This window comes from Pan paniscus, chromosome 13 (genome assembly GCF_029289425.2).
Source record: "Pan paniscus chromosome 13, NHGRI_mPanPan1-v2.0_pri, whole genome shotgun sequence".
Taxonomy (NCBI): Eukaryota; Metazoa; Chordata; class Mammalia; order Primates; family Hominidae; genus Pan; species Pan paniscus.
In genome coordinates this window covers 57,361,028-57,378,879 of record NC_073262.2, presented here as the reverse complement: position 1 = coordinate 57,378,879, position 17,852 = coordinate 57,361,028, and the positions used below count along the sequence as shown (strand labels likewise).

At 38.2% G+C, this 17,852-nt stretch overlaps 1 protein-coding gene across 3 annotated transcripts in view; it reads right to left on the bottom strand.

The window, feature by feature from the left end:
• The window catches only part of KCNJ3 (potassium inwardly rectifying channel subfamily J member 3), a 158,966-nt gene extending 146,767 nt beyond the window's left edge, over positions 1-12,199 (bottom strand). Inside the window, exons 1-2 of one of the 3 annotated variants that reach the window (XM_003832718.5) lie at positions 11,435-12,199; positions 1,075-1,291 (exon numbers count right to left, since the gene is read on the bottom strand). In XM_003832718.5, the coding sequence (XP_003832766.1) occupies positions 1,075-1,291; positions 11,435-12,136 (919 nt within the window). In that variant the 5' untranslated portion in view covers positions 12,137-12,199. Of the gene's footprint in view, positions 1-1,074; positions 1,292-11,321 lie in introns of those variants that run through there. The other 2 variants (XR_004670174.3, XM_034954303.4) reach the window with 2 other exon arrangements.
• Between the last annotated feature and the right edge of the window lie 5,653 nt (positions 12,200-17,852).

Below are 17,852 nucleotides of genomic sequence, written 5' to 3'. Positions count from 1 at the left end.
CTAAAATTACAATGACTGGCCTCCCTCTATTACTTGGACAATACTGACTGTTACATAATTGAGGATCTTCCACCTTGGTATAAAGCTTGAATTTATCTGTAGTATTGCCAGTGCTAATTTCTATATTGCTATAGTTTATACATAATCATTAGCATTATATAATTCAGATGATAGTGGTAGAAAACAATTAAAAGCTAAAATATTTATTGTCTTCTCAGTACTTGTAGAAAGCATAGAACTCAAAATACACACATACACATACACACACACATATATGTATACATATAATTATATGGAAACTACATTATTAATCTCAAACATCCAGTAGCTTCCAAACTAAGCAATGTGTAGGCCCCAAATAATATGTTCATAACTATTGTTTATTTCCTTTGTCAACTTAACTGTCCTCAGAAAATAGCAAATGGTATTTGGGGCATACCAATGTTATATTGGATGTTAAGGAGAAACATATAGCACATAGCTATACAGGAGCAGAAAAAGAAAAAAATATCTTTTTGAAATGAAATTTTGGTCAAGGTTCAGCTGGGGAAATCCGCTGACCCACTTCGATATTAAAATGCTGCTTTAGCACACACAGCACACACAGACACACACACAGGGAATTTTCCACTGAGGTTGCACATAGTGGATATCAAAGCTCTATCAATGACACCCCAAATCACCATCCCCAAGGCCAGAATATGCATGCTGATTTCAGGCTGCTCAATAATTACCCTACTTTTTTGAGCCTTAAATCTTTAAAGAAAAATCATGATTATAAGAAAGTCAAGTTTGTACTTATAATAGAACATCATAATCATTTATAAGAAGTCATCTCACTTTTTTTTTACAGTGAGTGTTCCTGAGTTAATATTATCTATGTAACCATCAAAACAGTACATTTTAATTTTCAAAATGGTATCAATTTAATCTTACAAAGAAATAAAAGGCAAATCATTACTTTCATTATTGTAAACTCTGAGTCATTTCGCCCAATTCATGACAGGTATTGTGCATATCATATAATGTCATTATGGTATAAAGAAACTTTATGGCATATCTGTTTTTACTCACCAGTTGTTTCCACAATGCCTTCTAGGATGACGACAATCTCGAACTGTTCAGTTTGCATGCTTCGCTGGGATAGGTCATAAAAGGGGCTTTTGGCATCGATCACGTGGCAAATTGTGAGGGGGGACACAAGAAAAAGTTGATCTGCCCCTGTACTAAAACCTACATCCAGTTCAAGTTGGTCAAGGGGAAGGAACTCACCCTCAGGTGTCTGCCGAGACTAGACAAGCACACAGAAAAAGAGAAGAAATCACCACTTGTACTGAAAATTTCAAGGCAGCCCAACAGTAATTTACATCATTGCCAACATTCTGCACTATCAATCATCTGCAACAAAATCCAAACAAATCATTATGCAACTATGTTCTAGCAAATGGGCCGAAATCCCACATAGCTCATGCGGAACATACATGCATTATTTATAATACACAACTTGCTATAATTACCATTGCCTAACTCATGAGCTTTGGAGAAATGCCTGGTCCAACAATGGTTGTTAGCACAAACTGTGGAACTGAGTGTGCATGTGCTGCTGCTTGACAGCAATCACTGCAGGATAACTCATTGCATGCCAGATATTTTTTTTCTCAACAAAGCAAATAAATAAGTAGGCAATTCTTATGGAGTGTGTTAAAGCTGACAAAGATTGACCATCATTTTGAAAGAGATTTATTGATTACTAAAAAGCAAAACACAACAATTTATTTTTCAGACTTTTGAAAAGTAACAAACACATATAAAATGGAATAGAAGAGTGAAGATGTTCCCATATTAAGCTATGTTATGTACACAAGAGCTTACATAATAAAAATAAATGGCAGATGTTGTTAGCTAATGGTTTTCAAACTCCTAATAATAAACTGCATTATAAATATTTGCTTCTCTGTCATTTCATGAGTTTTAAAACAGTGAAAAACTGAACTAAATTGAACTTTCTTTAATCAAAATGCAATTTCATAAAGCTATACCTGAGAAACATAGTTTAATAAAAGGTTTCTAAGGTAGTGGCATTCAGTTTCGGTATAAATCACTCTAAAGCTTAATTAAGTAAATTGCTTGCATGCTAGGGTTCTATGAGAAAATTTAATATGACTATTAAAAATTAGCAAACCATGAGAGTAAAATTACTTATTTCCTTTTATCTTTATTTTCCATATCTGTCACATATAATAATCATGCACAAGCAAACATACACATTTAATTTATGTAATTATGGGGTAAAATAAGGGCTAGGTAGTTAGGAATTAAATACAGAAAAAATGGGGGGAAGGTGGCGCATGCTGCTGGTCAAATAGGACTTTGATGAATCCATTGTATTCTAACAGATTCCATGTAAAACAAATGTAATAACAAAACAATCTATAAGACTGGTCTGCCCGATGAAGTGATAGTTTGAAGACAAAATTCTTACTCTCAGAGTTCCAAAAAAAATACATTGGCTTTTTATGTGGAGTAAGTGAGTCTGAAAACACTGAGAAGTGTGGCTTAGCAACATGTCCTTTGTGGCAAAACAGAATGAAGGGTTCCAAATTGGTGGTGCTTCATTATGGCAGCAATTGTTGCAAAGAGTTTCAACAGGAGAATTAGTCAACTAGAGAGGCTACTTTGTAGTTAGAAATATTCAGGGATATTATTTGTGTAGACAAAATCCTAATGAAAGGGAGACTATTTTTCTTCTCTAACTTGTGTGTGGCTGAAAAAAGAAGGCTATGAAAAAAATGATTACTGACAAACAAATAAAAGAGCCCATTGAAAAATCTGATGGTGCAAAAGTTAAAACAGCAGCTCTAGCAACCAATGTTGGAGAAAACTAGGCGTTTCCAAGACAGCATGAAAAAGCTCCCAAAAGAACTTTTTTGAGTGACCTGTATTTCTAAATCTATTCTCAAATTAGTAAAATATAAATGAGACCAACATCTTTCCAACTACATGGTTGTATAACAAGTATTGATTAATATAACAAAATAAATGCCGGACACAAAACAAAATTAAAGCTACAAAAACAAAAACCTTGTGTCATTGTTCTCTCACCTACTAAGAAACAGGTGCTATATAAACACAAGGTGGTATTCTGATGTATATAATTAATTTGGGTCTTTTTGCTGACCATTCTAAGTTCTGCTTTTCCTGAACTACATGGCATTGTTGACAATAATAATTCTTTTAGAAACTAAATCTCCCATTTATTCTAAAATAATTTTCCCCAAAGAAGATATATTTTCCCAAGTATTATATATGTACACAAATATTAAAATTTGTCTTCCTTGTTCATATATTTGTTATTTATACCTGTGCCTCACTCTAAAAGGCTTTAGAGTAAGCTATTAAATTTTGTATTCCCTAATCATTTAATAACCCATGGATATAAGTGGCCTAGAAACAGGCAGTCTATCAGGAGGATGACAACTTGGAATAAGAAATACTTTATTTTTACCAAAGTAGTTTATTCAGACATAAGTAATTTTGGCTTAAATATGCATATATCTGTTCCATTCAGACTTAATATACCTTCTGATTTTAAATATTTGCTCTATACACTGAAAATTACACTTGTACTCAAAATTACCCTACCCCACCCTCCCACCTCAAATACTTGATATCCTATCCAGGTCTTCCTATTATATGACACTTTGGGAAACATGCTTTCAATGCTCATATATTTTTCAGATAAGTGAAATTCTTTACATATGTATTGAATTCTTTACATATGTATCCAGTGGATACTATATAATTTAACCTTTCTTTAAATGACAAAGATGCTACACATATTCACAATTTTATTGTCCAGGTCCTTCTTCCTTTATATTAGGCCACCAAATATTTCAACTATTAATATGTTCACCTCCCTGATTTTTTTTTCCTTCTTTGACTTTGTAGTAGAGTGAGGAGCCTGTTAATCACTGAAATTCCATAGACTTTGGCTCAGGTCAAAAGTGAAGGGTGTGGTTTTAATGTGGCAGGTGCCTGGAATACTACAATTGTTTGAAGTCTGAGCTTCTGACTACGGCGAAGTTATCTTAGCAGTGTTCAGTCACATGCTTTTGATGCTCTCAAAACCTATACATGCTTACCAAATACATTTTCAGAAGCACATACATTCTACTTTAGGCTTCTAAATAATTCTAATCTAGGCTGTCCTAATTCTGGTGCAATTCTGGGGATTTGCAGGAGGAAAAAAAGCCTATGAGTTAGTTTTAAATCTCAACTTGTGTAAAAGGAGTGAGAGAATGTTTGAATGTTTGTTCAAGGAACTGTGATAAATACATGTATATGAAAGTGAAAGAAAAAATAAAGATGAGTTATGCATGTGTCTTTACAAAATCAATTTTCTTCTGTAATTTGAGTATATAATAAATTGGCACCACTGATATTTCATCAGTTTCATATTATATAGCAATTAACTACCCTATTTCACTCAGAAATATTTGATAATAAGCAGAATATTTTGAGATAAAAACCAGTTTGACCTTTCTTCATTGTGTCATGTTAAGCATTATGATATAAGAAAATTTCCACTGATAGAGCAATTTGTTGATGATGCAGTTATCGCCTTTAGCTCAATAAACTTTCTAATTCCCAAGAAAACATAGAACCAGGATCGTTTTCTAGATACAAATGTATAAATTGATATGGTCTAGATCAACAATAATTTAAATTATTTTCAAATTCAAAGCGATCGCTAAAAGTTAAGATTTATGCAGTAAATTATTTAAATTTATAAGAAGTTGATTACTAAGTTTGACTTTTAGTTTATAAGAAAATTATTTAGAATCACAAGAATTGTGGAACAAATAAAGTAAAAAAGAAGTTTAAAGAAAGACAGTGAATAAAAATGACTAATTCTTAAAAATTTAGAAGATAATTTGAAAAAATCCTTGGGTTGAGAATGACTTCCATTCAACTTCTACTTTCAATTTTATAGAATCTTGGGAAGGAAATAAAGGTCTTTCCACCATTTTAGTATATCTTGTTGATTGCATTACAAAAAATTCTGGGAGTTATAAAAATTGAAGAAATCTAGAGCTTAAAATTTGTTTAAAAAAATTAATTGTTTAAATTAACTGTCCAAAAAATTATAACGTGAACATTAGGTATTTTTCGATAATTCTGTACAATTTTGGTTGTGGCAATAATTTTGAAGTTACTTATAATACAGATATCATTTAATAATATTTCAATTATTCACATTTTCACTATATGTAAATGCTCTATGTGTAGAATTTAAGGGTTGTGTCACATTTTATAGTCATTTATACTAATTTCAAAGAAGCAATTCAAGTCAAAGGCCTTTGAACTTCCTTAGAGCCCCAAAAGAGGCCTATAAGATAATCAACTACAATTCTGACTATAGGTGGAAAAAGAATCAAAAGTCACAGGTGCCTAGAAGGGATCATCATTGTCATGTATTTTGCCAACAGTCTTCATATTACAGAGGGCAACTGTTAAGTGCTTATTCAAAGACAGACAGACACACACATACATATACATACATGATCCTAGGATATACATTTAGCACTGCCCTGGCACAAGCAGATCCACATTTGGCCCCCCTCCTTCTCGTGGATATATGGCCAAGTGCCCACATTCATTTGTCAAGGACATATTTATCCAGTGCAATCCATATCTTTGCTCCCTCTCTCTCTCCCGTCTCTCTAATATGTAACTATGTTCTTTCCTAGCTTGGAGTGAGGCTTAAGGAATTCTGAATAGCACATTAAATCACTACTGTCCTACACTATAGATTTACCTCTATCATATTCTAAAGTTTGATCCATGCCTAACCACCTTTCACAAGTCCTTGCTGGAAAAGGGCCCACAGGGCCAGTGGTCTGGGAAGGAAAGGAAAGGAGGCTAAGACGGAGAGAGCAAGCCATTCTTGCTTACCACCTCCCCACCATTTTATCTGTAATTTCACTTATCCTCTTTACATGTGTAATATGCATTTATGTGTGTGTGTGCATGCTGAATATATGCTGCAGTCATAAAAAAAATTACATGGAATGAGGTCAGGGTAATATCTGGAAACTAACATTGGGAAATGAGCCAAACGCAGGTACCAGAATCAGGAACAAAAGTACCTTGTGACCCAAAGCAGTTAGGGCAATGGCTTTGGTGCCCAGACCAAAATTTAAGTAGTCAGGTGGAGGGAAATATAGACCTAGAATTTTATTGGCATTGTCTACAATTACATTGTACATTTATTTGGACTCCTTAAGCTTGAAACTCCATGAATACTCAGAAGGAAAAACTATGACCCAATGTCAAGTCCAAAATAAGGATTTTTAATGCTGAGCCAATTAACCCACAAAAATATGTTCAATTTTGTGAAAAGAACATTTCTTACAGAACGCAATGTAATTTATTTTATAATAGATTATGTGAGGCTTTCATACCATTCAAATGAAAGAGCGGCTTTATAACTCCTTGAGGGCCTTTGTGGCATTTATAATAATTGAGGACAGGCTTCGTAACCCTACTTGCACATTTCCACCTACTCGCCAAATACCCTCCAATCTATTAAATGCTTTTTCCTGCTTCGCTTTATCATTTGTTCTTACCTACTGCTGTTTATTTATGGGTCTTTATGCCCCTAATTTCTGTTCACTTTTTATTCCCTGAGCACAATCCACCCTTTACTTTTCAGGAATAATATTAAAAATAAAAAACAAAACTAAACAAAATATATTACCACTATTTTAAAAAGAATAATAATTATATATTTTTAGAAGCCAAGTTCTATACTTATTAGAGAATTAGTATACTTGTGTCAGAGAAAGAAAAACTAGACTAAATAGGAACTGTGCTAATTTTAAGGATAAAATGAATCTACCTGAAGAACTCACCAACCAATACAGGACCTAGCTCCTGAGCATTCTGAGGTACTCAGCTTTAGACCTCTTGAATATTTTTACTAATGGCTTAGATGATGTTCAGAAGAACAGGGCTTTTACAAATATAGACATTCATTTGTGGATTTTATTTTTGGAAAGGGAGGTAAATAATTGTCTCATGATTAAAAATAAAGTTCAAATTGGCCACGGTCAATTGGTGAAGAGTCAGTTATAAAATTAAGATCATACTGAGTCAAAAACATAATCACGTTTCAGTGCAAGATATAAAATGAAAGCAAACCTATAAATATATGAGAAAACTGCAGGAATCCTGTGATTCAGGAATCGTTGTGGTTAGATTAGCAAAATGTTAGGACATATGAGGAGGATAAAGAGCTTAATGGTCTTTCAGACCACCATTTTTTTATTGCATCTGCACTTGATAATAGTCATATGGAGAAACAAGACAACATCCAATTTGGAATATAGATATATATATGGAGGATATGTATACACACACACACACACACATATATGGAGGATAAAAGAAGGTGAGCACAAAAATAACATATGTGATGTTAGAAGAGGAAAGGAATATACTCTATTACCTTTTGACAAGTGAAAGTTAAGGATTGCACAGCTGACCTCTTAGGAAAGAAAGAGGATGCCTATTGGCAATAAATAGAACTATAAAGAAGTAACATTACGCTTCCAGAAAATTAATCCTTACCTTTTTGTTTCAAAATATGAATGCAACCATAGTTTATTTTATGTTTACTTTATGTAAAAAATGTGTGCTGACTGGATGAATATAACCATATATATGATGGCATTGAGATAATAAATTTGTAATTTCTCAAACAGTGTATCAAAGAATAGTAATTAATTCTTGCCCTAACAAGTTGTATGCCTAGGTCTATCAACCATTATTATTAGGTTGGTAGAAAGGGGTAAGTAAGACTTCCAAATCCTTTAAACCCAGCACTAAACTATAGGGTTCAACATTACAACTACTGGTCTCAAATCCCTAATCCAGGCATTTTTATAAAAACTTTCGATTGGATGACATATTAACTTAGCATAGCCATGATACTAGTTAGTCCTTATTTTCTGGGTAAAACAAAAAGAGAAAAGAAGATAACTAAAATAAATGGAAAATTCAAGTAAAAATTCAATATGGGGAGAAGAGGAAGAAAGAATATTCATCTTAAAAGAGCTGTCTATAGCTATATTTATAATTCAATCACAGATTTTAATGAGGAACTTCAAACTATAGCCTTTGATTTTTATGTAATCTACTTTCTCTTTTTATGAGTAGAAAAAGGACTGACCCCTCCAGGCATAAAGTTGAAAGATCTATATTTGACTACTGAAAGATATTTTAGTGTTTGTAAGGCTGGAAGACAGGAATAGAGATGAGATAAAATGTGCTTTCAAATAAGTGAAAAGCATAATAAAAATTAGGCAAATAAGTTTTACAAAAAACTTCCATCAAAAGTTAGGCATTTAAAAACTATTATACATGAGAAATTTCATAACAGAAAGCATTAGAAAGCCATGCCCATGTTCTTATTGTCTCCCCAAGAATCAAAAGGTGCTTTATAATTATTAAATAGAAGTTTTACATTTATCTAAAGAAGCTTTTATTTAGCAAATAAGAAAACAGTAATAGAAAAATTAGTCAATTAAATTAGGTAGTAGGAAAAGAATACATGCACTATAGTTACTAGCGTTAAATATTATACTGGCTTTTGTTGCCTTAAAAATTCTACACATTCTGCATTAAAGACACATAAATTTTGCATTTAAATTGTTAAATGGAGGTTAAAAGGGGGAAATTGTGTGTAATATTTAATCAGAATAATGTATAAAACTGATAGGGACATATTATTACGTCAAGATTTTGGTATAGCTTCTATTTAAAAATACAGTTGACTGTTTTAGGTCACTTAATCTCAGTTCCTAAGAGAAAATGAGAGCAACTTGTTAAAGGCAAATCTCCCCTCTAATTTTGCTGAATGTTATTATTTCCCCAATAAAACATGACTCCTTTTTAATGAAGTCTAAGGAATAACAAGAGCTACAGCAATTCATTTAAATTACCATGCCTACAGGAAAGATTAACTTTGAACAAGCTATGCTAACTGACTAGTTGAAGAGCTACTCACAGATCAACTCTCTCCCTTCGCCATGGGGAGAATTTCACCATAATTTTGTTTAAATATAAATTGATGCCACAGGTAAATCGTGTTTACTTCTAGCACTGACATCTTCCTAACAAATCAAAAGTAAAAGACTTTATAAGAATATTATATGTATTGTTTTAACTAGATGTTTTTATCACCTTGTGTTAATATAGCACCTTGCTCCAAATTTGTCAACACTATACATCTTTCATCTTTTTAACTAGGATACTCTTTATGGTATATGTGGTACATTTCCTTAGGCAGAAAAATTATTATCAGTACCCTGCACCAGTGTAGAGACTGGGTGCTTCAGAATCATTGTACCTTTGTATGAAGAAAATAAACAAAAACTAACATATAGGTTAATTCTAATTATGACTGGCTTTGTTGAAATAAAATGTAATAAAATCTATAAACATCAAAAATATGTTGTCTGGAAAAGACATCTGTAATAAATAACCTTAAATGTTTAAAAAACTAAAGAATGTCTATAAATAACCTTTAATGTCTAATTTTCAATTTCCATTACATCAGTTAATATTGTAAACTACTCTTCAGTAAGTCTCAAAGTGATACATAAACATGGATTGCTTGAACAGAAACCTTGCCACTATACTAACAAAGTATTTCTATCTGTCTAGTAGGCCTAACCTAAAGAAGCAGGTGCTATATTGTGGTCTATGCAAAGATAAAGACACATACAGTTACTATTGTAATAAACATATCTACAACACAACTGCCCAGCTTGATCTGACAAACTGCTTGGTTCAATCAGCGGTCAATAACAATACACTAAGTTAAATTTTAAAAAATTGTATGCAGTTCATTGAAATTAATTATATATGAATATGATCTACCCAAATTATTTATTCATAGTTAATGAACGTTTACATCAGAACCAGGTTGATAATTTTCCACTGTGGTGTACAAAATGTAGTTTATTTACTGTATGTAGCACAGTAAATATGCATATGATATGAAGTGACAGGACAAGTGAACTGCTTTAATTTAAACACTTTACTGAGCAACTTGGTCAAGGATAATTATGGTAAGATCTTGTAAGTGAATAATGAAAATGACACAAGAGCAAAACTTTTTAAAAGCACATTGGATCCCTTTTAACTACAACATTAAGTTGAGGCTGTGTAAAATAATATAGACTTGTGGATTGGAAATTGAAATTTCAAAGGCAAAATCTCAAATATTGATCAGATTTTCATTTTATTAATACTAAATTCAGACTCTGGCTTCAGTTCTCTACGCAACCTCAGATAAATATTTTTCATTGTACGAACTATTTATTTAAGGTCATCTTTTTCAATTTATGGACATCTGAAAACTACTAAGACAAATCCCTCTAGGGAAAAAAATGAATTGTAAATCACACACAGAGACAAACAACTGGGCTTTAAGCCTTCCTTCCCATACTCTAATTGGATGAGTGATTAAGAAGGACTTCTCTTGTTTGTGGTGGTGCCCTCTAACGACTAGACGGACCTTGCTTTAATAACCACTCCATGTGCAATTTGTTTTAGCATTTACACCGTTGATGGTAGGAAGCAATTCTTCTTTAATGGATGCTGAAAGCTTCAAGTGAAATCTGTAATTGACAAAGGCTTCACAGAAACAGGCAATTAAGAATAAAATTAACAAGAGGCTCCACAGGAAAAGCACTCAAGCTTTCAAAGAATACTTCTCCAAGAAAATATTTAGTAAAAATAAAAATTTAAAAGAACCAAGTGTGGTTTCTTCCACTTTATTATCTGCTTCTTGTATCTGTGTGTTTGTTAAAAAGATGACCATAGAGTTAAAGTCATTGGGTCCAGAGGAGTAATCCGCCTCCTAATATTATTAGGGGGAAAAAAAGGAAAGAAAAAAATAAGAAAAGCCCATCGTGAAAGTTGAGGCAAGTTCAGCACCTATTTCTTCAAAATAACAGCTGTTCAGTTGAGTTCTAGTACCTCGCATTGAATGGGGTAGTGTGTAGACAACAAATAAAATCGCTCTGAATAGCGAAGCAACAGGGACAGGAAGGCGAACAGGGCACTAATTGCCCTCATGGCTCCAGGAGCCAACAGCAGTCCTCACGTGTTACTAGTCCAGTAAGTGATACAAGCAGATCCGAAATGACGAATATAAACAAGAGCACGAGAGTGAGTGGAAAAGGAACAGAACTGTCAACCGCATTCTTTGCCCAGTCCTCCAACCCCCAACCCCCCAAAAGGAATTTTACCTGTGGCTATAGGTAGAACCAGGGGAGGGGGCCCGGGCTGGTTCTCAGACGAGTTACTCCGCGGGTTTGGGGGACGCAGGTCTCCCGGTGGGGAAGGGGCGGGGAGCACTTACTTTGAGCAGCTTGCAGCGAATCTGCGCGGAGACCATGTGGCTGTTGCGCAGGTTGCCCACCCGGAACATAAGCGTGAGTTTTCCGTCCCTCATGGAGATCACCGCGTGCTCGCTGAACATGAGGGTCTCGGCGCGCTTCTTGGGCTGGGACATCTTGATGAACATGCAGCCGATGAGGAAGGCGTCCACGATGGAGCCAAGGATGGACTGGAAGAGGAAGAGGATGATGCCCTCGGGGCACTTGTCTGTGATGTATCGGTAGCCATAGCCGATGGTGGCCTCCGTCTCGATGAAGAAGAGGAAGGCAGAAGGGAAGTTATAGACATTGGCTACGCAAGGCGTGTAGTTACCGACGTGGGCTTTGTTCAGGTCGCCCCGAGTGTAGGCGATCACCCACCACATGGACGCCATGAAGAGCCAGGCCACGGTGTAGGTGAGAATGAAGATGAAGAGGTTCCAGCGCCACTTGAGGTCCACCAGCGTGGTGAAGAGGTCCGAGAGGTAGCGGCTTGTCTCGCTGCCCAGGTTGCCGTGCTGTACATTGCACCGGCCGTTCTTGTCCACGAACCGCTGCCGCTTCTTCTTGGGCACAAGCTGCTGCTGAGGGTCCTGGCCTGGCCCCTGGGGCTGCAAGCCCGAGCCGCTGGACGATGTGGTCACTACCTGATAATCGTCCCCAAATTTCCTTCGGAGTGCAGACATAATACGAAGGGGCGAGCCAGATTCAAACGCGAAGCGAAGGCGCAGGAGCTGGGCGCTGCAAACTAGCACCAATAAGGAGGTGGGGGCGGGGGAGGAAAGGGGGCGAAGCGAGCGCTCCTGGGTGGGGGGCGCACCCGGCAGGTAGCTGCGGTCTCTGCCCCCTGCAGACGCCTCTCCTTCTCCCCTGGGACGGAGGCTTTCTTTCCAAGGTGAGTCTTTAAAAAGTGTTCTCCCGCACTCAAGCCAGGAGGGATGCAAGGAACAGGAACCCAAGCGCAATTTTGCCTCCAAGCTTCCAGAGGCTCCTCTTTTCTTTCCCCACCACCGGCATCCCGGGTCAGCTCTTGACTCCCCACGGCCCTCCTGATTATCCTGCAGTACCCCCAAACTGACTGCTTAAAATTAATGAGTTGACAAGCGAGTCCCAACCCACCTGCCAACTCGCTGGCTGCCTAAGAAGCTGCCTTTACCTGCCTGGACCAGACCCTCCCCCCTCCCCGCCGCTCCCCAATCTCCCGCCCCCTGGGACCGCTCCCCGCACCCCCGGCGCACCTGTCTCCTATCTTTTAGCCAAAATCCCGCCCAAAGGCATGTCTGCCGGGCACTGGTGCAACGCCCCCTACCCACGCCCTCCGGGCTCAGATTCCCGGGTTCCGGACTCCAGAGACCTGTCCGCCTGGCGTCCCCCGACCGCCGAGTTTCCGCGGGCGCCACCGGGGCCCTCCGGCGGACCCTCAAGGGCCCGCAGGCCGCCTCCGCGCTCAGCTGAGACACGGCAGTGCGCGAAGCCTGGGCACTCACCCAGCGGGAGAGGGCAGGAGGCGGCGCAGCGGGCGGTAGCGGCAGCCTGGCCTCGCACTCTGCGCTCACGGCTGTTTTCCTCGTTCCCACTTTTCCTGGTGTACCACGATGGGCGCCAATGCAGGTCCCCCAAGCTCCGCACCTCCCTGAGGGCACCGCGCTGTCCCTGCCAGAAAGATCCTTGGCGCACAGAGCACAGAATGACTCGAGCGGGGGCTCGTGGGTTCCTTGGCGCTGTGCCCTCCTTCCAGGCGACAGCGGTGCTGCTGGACGGGGTTCGAGCCTTGGGCTGCCGGTCAGACTTTCAGGTTAAACAGTAGCGCCGCTCTAGCTTTTCCTCTGCCTCTTCCTTCTTCGGTCCCCCACTCCTTGTCAGCGCCTCGGTGGCCCCGGGTGGAAGATGCGAGGCGCAAGCCGGGGCAGCAGGAATGTGGTGTGTGTGGTGGTGCGTGTGATCAGCTGCAGAGCCGCGCTAGCCCCGCCTGTCCCTGCCTTCCCCCGCTGCTCCACCAGCCTGAATTGCACCTCCGAGCCTCAGTTGAGCCTGCAGTGTCTGGCAGCTCAGGAAAAGCGAGCCCCTCCAATGAGAAGCGGCTCTAAATCTGCTCCCAAACGCCCGCCAACTCTCCTTCCTCGCCCCCTGCATCAGTCAGAAAGCCCCCAGTAAAAAGCAAATGCTGCTCTCTGAAGGAAGAGAAGTACAATATGTCTCTATAACTGGGCACTCGTTTAAACGGATGCCTGGATTTGGGGTTGCATCATAAACAGAGATCCCAACTGGCTCTCAGATAGGCATATTCAGAACTCAAAGTTGCAGGAAGCAGGAGGGGCCTTAGGATGAGAACAGAAAGGAGAGAAACACTAATAGAAATCCTTTCTGCAAATGGCTCTATTAGAAAGGCTCAGAATATCTAGAGTTAATGTGTGCCTATAATTGAAGGAAGAAGGCTGGATTTTAATGGCCTCAGCCTGGCAGTTAACTTAATGGAGGGGCAAAGTGCAGAAATAGCTAATAGAGTGCCCATGAGTAAATACCAGCTTGTTTACCACATTTCACGTTTGCTTTAAAATGCCATGGTATCTTAAGGCATATTTCAGTCAGCCCAGATACATGAAGTTGATTTTGTTGGAAAATCATCAAATCATGGCATTATAAAAGCAAAAGGCTGCTATAAGATTCCCATGGAAAGGAAAATAAGTACATAATTACTCTATGCATTCTCTGCCAATAGGTACTCCTCTCTACCTCTCTACTTATAAACCAACTGCAGGAAAGTGCATGTCAGGTTGTCAGCCATAAGCAGGGGACTCTTTCACTGTTATTTGGTTAAAACATCTATCCTCAGTTACAGATGCTTCTCCTGCCAGTTCGCTGATAAAAGGTCAGTAACTATCTGTTTGTTCTCTTAAAATTACATAAGAAGGGAAAGTGACACCGTGGGAAGTGGAAACTTCTCTGGTCCTAGAATCATAAGACCTGATTTGAGTCGCGTCTGTGCCATTTACAAGCTGTGTGACCTTGAGCAAGTAGCTGAACAACTTTGAGACCTAATTTTCTCCCCTGAGAAATTGGGAGTTTGAACATTTTCCTAGTGTTGGTATGAAAAAAGAGAGTAAATGTGTTTTTTTTATTTCTGCTATGAAGGATGTTATATAGTGGGCTATAAATTTGCAACAAGGCCAAGAAGAGATTACAAATGAGCTTTTGGAGTTGGCAGCATGCTGTGAACTAACACCTATATTCTCATCTCATCTCTGACTACTCTCCCCCAAGCTCATTATGCCCTTGGCAGCTTGGCTTCTTTCAATTCCTGATACACACCAAAGCATAGCTCCAGCCCTGGGCCTTTGCACTAGATCTGTTACCTCTACCTAGAAAGTTCCTGCTCTGCCGCTCCGTGTTGCTCGCTCCTTCACTCATTCAACTCTCAACCTAAATGCATCCTTCTCAGGGAAGCCTTCCCTAGCATCTCAGGTATTCCCATCACATCAACCTTATCTATGTTCCTCATCTCACTTTTTTTTTTAGCTACCATTTTCTTCATTTGTTTGTTGTCTTTCTCTTCCACCATTATCAGTTGTAGAATGTAAGCTGTACAAGAGCAAGGACCTCGTCTGTCTTGTTCTCTGCTATGTCTCCAGTACCTAGAAAAGTATCACATACTAGGTCCACAATAAATATTTATTAGATCAATAATATGTGCCAATCTATATCACTGGAAACTTTACATGCATTGAAGCTCTCTAAGTAATATGGAATTAAATAAAAGTAATGACTAAATCAGATCACTTATATGGCAATATAAAAAACATGTAAGTTTTTGTTGAAAAAGAGTAATACTTCCTATGCTCGTCAGCTTTAGAAATGATACTGAATCAGGTTCCAAGTCTTTTTTATTGTTATTGCTGCAATATCTCTCATAATTCCCCCGCTCTTTAAAAAAAAAAGTCACTACTCTTCTTCAAATTCTCATTTCAAGTTAGGCCCAACTCAAATAACTTTCTTGTCTTTATTTGGTTTTCATCTCCTGCAAACTGCCCAGGATAGTAGTACTAGATCTCTCGCCTTAAACCATGTGTTTAGTATTGTTATAGAAAATAAAAGTTCTCCAGTTATTTCATCTGGAAGATCTTAAAACATTCCCACTTTTTGAAAAACACTTTTTCATGAAAAACCTTTGCCATTTTCTAGCAACCAAATTTATAAACAAATAAGTTTATACTTCAGGAGACATGGTCTAGTCTAATCCTCTCATTTTACAAGTGAGGAAATTGGGGATATAAAGGCAAAATAACTTGTTCAATGTCACAGAGTTGATAAGTGGAAACAGATTTGACCACAGAACAATATGACTGTAGAACCTGGATGCTCTGCCGTCCCTTACCAGGTAGTGGCAGAGTAAGAAAAGAGCCTAGGACTCCTGATTCGTGGCAAAGGCCTTCTTCCTTTATAGGCCTAGCTTCTCATGCAGGTGAAATCTAAGATTCTCCAACACATGGCATAATCTAGCTTTCCAAATTATCTCCTACCTTCCTTTTAATGGGCACTTTGCTCTAGCCAACTTTGACTATTAGGTATTTCTCAAACATGCCCTACATTATCTTCATTTGCTCACTTTTTTTTCTCATCACTTAGAATATCTTTTTTCTACAACTGCAAAGTTCAAATAATAGGCACTAGTATGTAAGGAAAGGGAAGGATTTCTTCATATTTTATTTCAATTGCTATTGATGTCATAAAGTTTTTCCTTATATACTCCCACTAAGGGTAATACATCCCTCCTCTGAACTCTCATTTCCCTAGATTTGCAATGTGGCATTTTTCACATTCTAACTGGTATTTCAGCTTAGAATTTATGAAGATTCCCTCTGAGCACCCTGAGCATCGACTTCTTAATAATTTGGTACCATCCGGTATTCCATGATCCACACTGGCCTTACGCATGATAAACACTTGATAGAGTTTTAGAGAGAACCAAAATTTATTAAGAACCTACTTTAATGTGCCAGGTAATGTGCTTTGAACTGTACAGGTTAGCATTTATATTACACAGATAGGCAGTGAAGCAGGGATTCCAAAACACATCTGCTTACTGTCAAGATTTCTATTCTTTTAATGACACAGTCCTGCCAGGGAAATTAAATATTTTTAAGGATGCCATTTTGTCACACTTTAAATGTCACTGAGGCTTTGACCTATTTGTGACACTGAGTTCAACTCCTTGAAAATGTTCACAGATGAACCAAACTCATCTTTTCCTGTGAGGGCAGCTGCTTCCAGGATGAGCTTCTGGAGGGCAGCCAGCCCCGTGGTGCAGAGGCCAGGAGGATGTGTGGGGAATGGATGATAGAAGGCCTCCTAATCAGGTGCTGTCTGATGAACTGAAGTGAAACACTGCAAGCAGAATGGGTCAAAGGAGAGAGAGGCACACAATTTCAGGCCAGGCCACAAAGCCAGAAAAGATCTGGAAAATGTAACTGCAGAATACAAAATCATCTGGAGTCTAACATTTAAAGATAGGGTGGTAGATTACGAGAAAACTACCATACAGTTCATGAGGGTGGGGGGGATCAAAGCTATATTTAACAAACTCGGCTAGGAGCAAGCTACATATTTATTCTGCCTGGAAAGTACTTCTGGCAGTGTCTTATTTGCTGTGTCCAAAATTAGTAATATCATGAATAACTATAACTTCAAAAATGAAGAATATGATTCTGTGTTTTATACTTTGTACATGCACTTATCCTATTATGTAACTGAACGGTGTGGGGAAAAGAGTATATCTAATATGAAAGAAAAAACCTCTGCCCCTGAGAAGTCCAAATTCTAAAAATGACTTAATCGGCCAACTGTGACAAAAGCAAGGCTTTGAACATCTCAGTATCCCTGGAGTCTGTCTTCTCGTCATTCACTTATTGCCACTGTGACATACCACGTGACAGTCTGCATGGCCAGAAATATTAATTACTGTCTGGGGAAGATGGTATTATATTTAATACTCCTTTACTCCTAATCCTACCATTCTCCAAAAGTACAATGAAGAGATGGGCAGGCCTGGGGATCTAATGCTTTCATACATCAAAAGGTGACACATTCCCATTGCTACCATAAGTTTTGCTATATCTGGGAAGAGGTCACTCTTTGAAATTCTATATGCAATTTTGGGAAATAGAATGGTGTTCCTTTTTTTTACCCTCCTAAAAAAGAATGCTGAAGTTATTTTCTCTCTTGCCAAAAAGAGAAGAAAAAAACGAGAAGGAGAAATCAGTTTGAGATTTGATTGCGCAGACGTGAGAACAGAGGCATTGCCATACCATGGCAGATGACTCATCCAGCCTTTAATCTTGGCTCCAAACCCTGGCCTCTGCCTGAGGATTCGGAGAAAGGCAATATGCCATTCTAACTTGTAGACCA